Consider the following 8,145-nt stretch of genomic DNA (forward strand, 5'->3'; position numbering starts at 1 on the left):
TGTGATAGGACTGAGGTTTGAGGCTATGGATATCCAGACAAAAGCTATGAGACTATTTCCAACTAGGAGATGAGTGTCAGAGGGCGCTGAAGTAGGGATGGAAAAGAAAAGGGATAAAAAGTATCAGAGAACTGAGTTCTTAGAATTAACAATCATTCACTCTCCCTTCCCCTCTATCAACCCTTCATTCCCCAGTTCCCAGCCTGATACTGTTAATGCAGATAATTTCAAATCTTGTGTTTGTTTCAGGTTCCACGAATCACCCTAGGATGTCCTTTAATGAGCAGCAGTGCAAGAAGCCATGCGTGCCTCCTCCTTGTCTTCAAAAGATCCAAGAGCAGTGCCAGGCAAAGGCTGAGGAGGTGTGCCTCCCCCCATGCCAGGACCCCTGCCAAGAAAAGCATCCAGTGCAAGCTCAGGAAGTGTGTCTTCCTCACCGCCAGGAGTTAAACCAAGAAAACTGCCCACAGCAAGGCCAAGATCCATGCCCACCTCCGTGCCAAGACCAACGCCCACCTCAGTGTGTAAAGCCATGCTGGGAGCTATCTCAGACAAAATGTGTGGAGGTTTGCCCACAGAAAGTCCAGGAGAAGTGCTTACACCCTAGCAAGGGAAAGTAGCTGCTCATAACGCCATCTGGGGACAAGAAGATGGCCAACAGATGAAAACCCAACCCCAGCCCATGCAATGGTGACCTTCTCCTGTGGGTCCCCCTGTGTGCACCGTGTTCTTGCCTTCTGGTTTCCTCAGTATTCAGGACTTGCTCTGTGTCTCTGAAGTCAGTTCTCTCTGTATTTCATGAACCTCTGTGAATAAGTACAGTTCTCAGCAGTCTAGTAGATGGTCTCAACTGTAAGAAGAGTATGGTTGTCAGAGGAGATCACAGAAGCCTAGTTCAGCTCCCTTGGGGCAAAAATTCACCCAGCCCTGGGTGTGTAACAACCAAGGATGCCTCCATTCATCTTTCAGAGAGTCAGCCTGTCACTCAAGCCTCAAAACAAACTGAATTCCGACGGACTTTGTAATGATCACCAACTCCACCACCATGGGTGTGGAGAAGAGGTGGGTAGTGTTGCAAATATCAAAAATTGGGTAGTTTTGTCTCTGCATCCTAAAAAAGAACAGCAAATGATTGGACATTGGAATGTTGGTTGTGCTTTGAAAAAAAAATGAAACAAAGTATGTAAATGATGGAATGCAAAGAGTCAACAAGGAAAGATGAGATGGGATGTTTGGGGTCCTGGTTGAGCTTTGTGCTTCACGGCTGGTCTGCTTTGGGCCCTCAATTTCTGCCATGTACAATCCTTAGAGATGTGATTTGTGTCTGTGTGGTGCAGGCTGGTCTGCTCTCCAGCTTCTTTGCCTTCTTCCCCCTGGTGAACGTAAAATACAGAATAAAGCTGATCTTAAAGCTGATATCTGACTTGACGTGTGCTCTTTCCTCCTCAACACCCAACCTCCTGCGGTCCTTGTGATGATTATGTTCTCCTTTTTTTAGAGAATCTGGAGTAGGAATAAAAAACAGACCTCACAGATGCATAGAACAGCAATGTTGAAAGAAGCCTCCTAAGGGTCACCTGGACCACACCACCCTCAACCACAATGTAGCGTAGGCTCACCTATGCACACGCTTTACACCTGAGAAAATCCAGCAGGGCTTGGGACCTGCCCACACTCAAAATTTCAGGTCCAGGGTTCTTTCCACTACAGCATCTTTCCTTTCTAATCCTTACTTCCCAGAGAAAGGAGCTAAAATGAGGAGGAGGGGAGTTGTATGGAAGAAGGAGTCCCCAATCAATCTGTGACACCTACAAGCATAGCATCCCCGTCAGAAGGAAGAACTAAGCATGCCTCTGAGAGGAACACAGACTCAAGGACCAAAATTGTCTGCCCTACCATCTGGCCAGATTCCAGGACAGCCAGGCAGCCTGGTTCACCTCCTTGCACCCTGTTGCCCCTCCATCTGTGGAGGAAACACAAGGCTGTGGACTCTGGGGTTATGTGAAAGGGCCAAAGAGGAGCAAGACTCACACAAGAGAACCAATAGTGGCTTCCTCAGCCATGCCCTGAGGTCTGACCTGGGCCCAAATGCTTTTGTCAAGGGCCAGCCTCCTGAGGGGTAGAGGGACTCCTCATTGATTCCCCTGGGTCCCTCTTCCTACTCAGCCATATGGATGTGCCCCATTGGAGGGTTGTTTCACTGAACTGAGGGCCTTCTGACACTAGGATCACCCCAGTCTCTCAATCTTTTTTTTTCTTTTTTCTTGTGAGGAAGATCAGCCCTGCGCTAACATTCATGATAATCCTCCTCTTTTTGCTGAGGAAGACCAGCTCTGAGCCAACACCTATTGACAATATTCCTCCCTTTTTTTTATTCCCCAAAGCCCCAGTATATAGTTGTATGTCATAGTTGCACATCCTTCTAGTTGCTGTATGTGGGACGCAGCCTCAGCATGGCTGGAGAAGCCCTGCGTCAGTGTGCGTCTGGGATCCGAAACTGGCTGGCCAGTAGCGGAGCACACGCACTTAACCACTAAGCCATGGGGCCGCCCCCAGTCTCTCAATCTTATAGCTTTTCTAAGGGAGAGAAAACTAGAGAATGACTTGGGGAAGATTTCAACATGGAGCCCTCAGGCACTCACTGAGTCTGCAGATGGCAAGCACTGGGCTCTGAGGGACATCTTGGGCACATTCTCTGAGGGAGTCCTGACAGTAGCTTCACAAGGTTCACATGTTGCCCCTTTGTTAAGGAACTGATCTGGCCTTTCAAAGCAAGCAAGTGGTGAAGTCAGGATTCTAACCGGAGTCCCTCTTGACTCCAGAACAGAGCTCTTACTTGCATGAGGAAGTGCTCGGGGCACACAGAAAAGATTTCTGGAAGCTGTCTTCTTCTCATTCATTCATTTACCCACCTAACAAGTGCTCACTGATCACCTACCAAGTGCCAGGCGCTGTGCCAGGTGCTGGAGAGATGGCAGGGACCCCGGCAGGTAGCGTCCTGGCACAGAGCTAGAGAGCTTCTTTCCACAAGCTGCATGCCAAGGGAGCCTTTCTGAAACCTCTTGGATTCCTTAAACATCTCCAGGTGCCTGAATCACAGTTCTCCTGCCTCCCTGCCTGGTTGAAGTAAGTTTTCCCTTTCATTTTCCAGGTTTGGAATAAGTAGCTGCTGCCCAGGGTCCCAGCCTGGAGAGAGGCCTCAGAGAGCCTTCCTAGCAGTGAAGCTTCTGACTGGGCTGAGGGAGGCTCATAGACCTTCTCCAGCCTGGCTCAGACCCAAGAAATGTCTTTGTTCTCCAGCAGTAAAGGTGTGCAAAGATTGGAGTCCAAGATCAGACACTCAGGCACTGAGAGGAAGAACAGGGCTAATGAGCAGGGAGAGTCCAGCCGTATCAGAGAAAGGACAGCCCTCTGATTACAGAGGAGGCCTCAGAAGATGGGAAGGAGACAAACGTGCAGATTGTAGATAGGGGCACAGACGTCAAGGAGCCACAGGCCTTCATCAAGCTCTGCCATGGGAACCGCACACCTTCCTCATGCTCACAGAGCTTCGATGCAGCCCTCAGCTGCACTGCTGCTGCTGGGGCCAGGGCCCTACTGACACAGACCTGGGGACAGCTAGGACCAAGCACGTGGCAACCAGACTCCCTCAGCTGTTTGTACCTGTGCTGCAGCCTTTCAGAAAGAGGGGGATGGGCATTACCAAGGAGAGTCCTAGATGGTAGATGTTCTAGTTGACAAGGGTCAAAGAAAAAACAAAAATGAAGGCCATGGTTTGAATATACCCTGAGACGGAACACCCATAGCCACATTACTGAAATTTAAAACTATCCTGATTTCCCCAAATGGTTGTCTCCGACCACAAGCGAACTTTAGCTTCCCTCATGTCAACATGATCTCATGGCTTCCTAGCCAATCAGCTACCAACAAGTAAGCTATGTAGCAGTGTTACCAAAAAGGAATGTAGGCTTGTAGTAGACAATCATAATCAAGATCAATGGACTTCCTCATTTACAGAAAATGAGCTATAACCCTCATTATCTGAGCTTCTTGTGCTTTTGGCTTGAAATCTTCCAGTTTTGCAAACTGTTCTTTTATATGCACAATAAACTTTTAAATTTTCTCTAACTTGATTTGGTTTCAATTTTTGACACAGTTAACTCAATATGTGACAAGAGTGGATCTAGGGACTCCATGCGCCAAGAGGAAAAGATGCAAACTGACAGAAGTTGAAGGGATGGTGGTGTGGATTCACCCATTCAGTCAGTAGATATTTTTGGAGAACCCACTATGAGCAAGGCAGTGCGCCAGGCTCCAGACCTGGTGGGAGGGGGATGTATGATAGAGGAGAGGCCTGAAGATTTCCATATCAGAAACTATTGAAACACATTTAGTCTAGAGAAGAAAATACCCAAGGGAGCAGAATAGCTGTCCTCAAGTATTTTAAGTGCTTTCGTGTGGGAGGGATTGGATTTCTGTGAGGTTCCAAAGGGCAGAGTTAGAACCAATGGACAGAAGTTATGAATTTGGGTTCAGTTTAATAACTTTCTTATGATGAGATCTGTTTGCTGGTGACAGGACCTGCCTTTGGATGTGTCATACTCCCATGAACTGGAGATATGCAACTAGGAGTGATAACCAGTGTGAGCTCTAAGCTTCCTTCCAACCTGTCTAGCATTGAGACTCACCTGACTCATCTAACTCTCTTGGGGAGAATTGGGACTAGGGGCAGAGGAGCGTAATGGGAAGGGGAGATTCAGAGGTCAGGAGACAGGAAGTTACTCTGCCCTAGAACACTCCTGGGAGGCCCTTTGGGAACCCAAACTCCTGGGGACCAGCAGAGTGTGGATCACGGCTAAACAAAAGAAGACTAAAGGAAAGGATGAGGACATCTAAGTTTTGAGAAGTGGCTCCCTCAAATGTAGAAGTTTTCTTAATGTGTTTTATTGGGTCCAAACATTTCAGCCCTGAGTCGTACATTACAGTAATTCTCACTGCCTTCCAAATCCAATCTTCCCAGTTGGGGTTTAGCACACTCTCTCCCCTTTATTCCTTGTTTCTTTACCTTCTGGACCTCCTTTCTCTCCTGAGCCGGAGGGGTCCATCTGTTCCACGTGCTTGTGCTTCGGACAACCCAACGCAGCCTCCTTTCCACCTCCATGAAATCTTCCATGATGTCAGGTTCATTTCCTAAGTATACAGAGAGACTCCTGCAGCACTTCAGCTCGGGCTTCATGCACCTGGACTGGTCCCTAGGGGTCTGTGGCCCCCTTGCTGCTGCCTTGTGTTTGAATGACCTGTGTCTCCCGTCAGCATGAGAGCCCCAGATGACAGCCCTTGGGCCTTGCTGTGCTCTTTGCCTATCTTCACAGGGCCAATCACATTGAGGTCTTAGATACTCAGAGTCGGCCAACCAGCATGCCCTCTGAGGCAGAGATGAAGGAGGCTTCTTTTACTGATGCGGTGACCAACCAAGCAAACCAGGAACTGAGGGGGTTCCCAGGATATAGGAATTTTGGTGTTGACATTGAGATAGTCCCAGACAAACCAAGACAAACTGGTCACTCTGACTGAGTACCTACATGTATAAGCCACGATGCTTGGTGCTGTGGGAGCACAGAGGGAAAGCAGATGAAACTCTCTGCTGGAGGAATTTGCAGCCCAAAGTTGGAATGGGGAGATCTTTCTGGAAAACTGTGAGCCCAGAAGGCTTAGTGCTCACTGCCTGCCCCCTCCATAGCCCCATTCTCTATGTGTGTACGTGTGTGTGCGCGCGCGCATGCGTGTGTTGGGTGGGGGACACTAGATCAACAGGCAGGTATCTAGGCTGGCCCTGTATAAGCACAAACTGGCAGGTCCTGGTCCAGAGAGGTAGTGCAATGGGAGATATCCCTATGTCCTCCCACTCCATCCCCACTGTCATCATTATCCAATGTGCAGCAGGCCTGGACTCACCCACTCCTTCTCTTTCTTCTCTCCCATAGACACTTGCCTCACACCTGGAGATGGCTGGAAGAAGAGGCAAACAGGCTGGCAGGCCACCTAACCTCAAGCTCCCCATCTCCCCAACTCCCCATCCAGTCTCATAACCAACCAGCCCTCCTTTAAAAGCACTGGGGACCTCTTTTCTCTTCCCAGCAGCACCATCTACTGGCCATAGAGGCATTGGGCCTTCGGTGGGTGACACCAGCCTGGCCTGAGTCAGAGATGGCCACACACACTGGGGCCCAGCCAATGCTAGATGCTGGCAGAAGCAAGAGCACAGTGATGTAGCATCTAGCAGAATGGGGGGAAGGCTAAATGTGGAAGACAGAGTTAAATAACATAAATAATGGGGTGGGGGCAACATGCATGGGGGTTCAGGACATGGGCACAGGAATCAGGCTGCCAGGATTCAAATCTAGACTCCACCACTTCTATTCTTCCCTTTAAAAACATTACTGAGAGCCTCGTATGTACCAAGACTGTTCCAAGCCCTGAAGATGCAGCAGTGAGCTAAATACATAGAGTTCCTGCCTCCCAGAGCTTACAGGATGAGAAGACAGACAAAAAGCAACTAAGCAAATGCATAAGTAAGAAAATGTAGACAATAAAACAGGGTGATGAGAGAGTGTCTGGAGAGGAGAGGTGCTCTTTAGTCGGGTAGTCTGGAAAAGCCTATCAGAGCAGGTGATATCTGAGTGGAAATATGAAGGATCCGAAGGAGCCATCGAGGTGGAGAGTGGGGGCAAGAGTTGGCACAGATTGATCAGCAACTGCAAGGGAGCTCTGCGGGGCAGTAGCCTCTGCAGTCTCATTGCAGACACACATTTGAAGGTAGACATTGATCGACGTTTTTTCCATCCATATGAATGGCATCAGAAAGACAAGGCCCCTGGGCACCTTGTCATGTGAGCTGTGACTGAAAGATGGGGTGCTTCATCTGAGATGAGAAGACTTAGGGGGCACGCGATGGCTATCTTCAGACCTTTCAAAGTTGATCCCAGAGGGAAGAGCATGGATCAATGAGTCCAGGGTACAGGAATGCAGATTTCTGCTCACATCGGGAATAAAATGGCCCAGCAATGAAAGGGGCTGCTCATGCAATAGTGAGTTCACCATCACTGAAAGTAAGCAAGAAGAGGCCAAATGACTAGCCAAGAAGTTACAGGAAGTTTGGACTAGATTTTTTTTTTTAATCTCATTAAGTCCCACCTACTCTTGCACTTGAATTACATATGGGTTGCTCTGAATGTAGTGAAAACAGCCTTTGTCAGCCAGTCACTGAAGGGACACCTGCCCCAAGTACCCAGGATCAGGAACACACCACATCAGGGCAGAAAACTGGATTTTGGATACAGAGCAAACTTCTCCTCAAACCCAGGGCAGACTCTGGCAAAGATGAGAAGTGGAAGTCCTAGTCTCCCTTCTCGGTTTGCTCCCTGCTCCTTTTCCGCTGTCACAGCGTGGAAGACAGGAACTTCCTCCCCTACAGTGGTTTTCCTGAGTAAAAAGTAGTCCAAGCTATTAGAGAAAGTATCCTACTCTTCTCAAGTCTTGAAACTTTTTATACTGCACTCCCTGATAATAAAAAATATTTGAGCATGACCGAGAAACATATAAAAAAGGCGTTCAACCTAACTATCAGAGAAATAAAAATTAAAACTTCAGTGGAACACCACAACACACCCACTGGAATAGCTAAAATTAAAGACAGGGAATACACAACTTTGGTGAGGTTGTGGGAGTGCAAATTGGTACAACCACTTTGGAAAACTCTTTGGCAGCAATTACTGAAGCCGAATATACGAATAACCAATGACTGAGCAGCTCCTCTCGTAGGCCTATACCCTGCATATACCCTGTAAAAGTCAGATATTAGAATGTTCATTCTAGTGTTGTTCATAATAGCCAAATATCAGAACTACCCAACAATGAATAAACAAATTGTGGTATAATGAATAAACAAATTGTGGTATTCACACAATGGAATACCACACAGTGATGAGTATGAATGATGTACAGCCACATGTAACAATACGGAAAAATCTCACCAACATAAATTAAGTGGGGGGGAGGGGAAACAGACACAAAGAGTATTAGGATGAAGCATATGAAATTACCTTTATGGAGGTCAAAAACTGTTGAATATTGACAATTTCATAT

General features: G+C 47.7%; 1 protein-coding gene across 1 annotated transcript; it reads left to right on the top strand.

Moving 5' to 3' along the window:
- Positions 1 to 269: 269 nt before the first annotated feature.
- PRR9 (proline rich 9) lies at positions 270 to 884 on the top strand. The gene has a single exon (XM_058537444.1). It carries the CDS (start codon positions 270 to 272, stop codon positions 618 to 620), a length of 351 nt encoding a protein of 116 aa, XP_058393427.1. The 3' UTR covers positions 621 to 884.
- The last annotated feature ends 7,261 nt before the right edge of the window (positions 885 to 8,145 follow it).

Source organism: Diceros bicornis, chromosome 4 (assembly GCF_020826845.1).
Source record: "Diceros bicornis minor isolate mBicDic1 chromosome 4, mDicBic1.mat.cur, whole genome shotgun sequence".
Classification (NCBI taxonomy): domain Eukaryota; kingdom Metazoa; phylum Chordata; class Mammalia; order Perissodactyla; family Rhinocerotidae; genus Diceros; species Diceros bicornis.

What these genes read in the sequence shown, in the direction of transcription:
- PRR9 (XM_058537444.1), top strand. Translation starts at nt 270, where the DNA reads ATGTCCTTTAATGAGCAGCAGTGCAAGAAGCCATGCGTGCCTCCTCCT.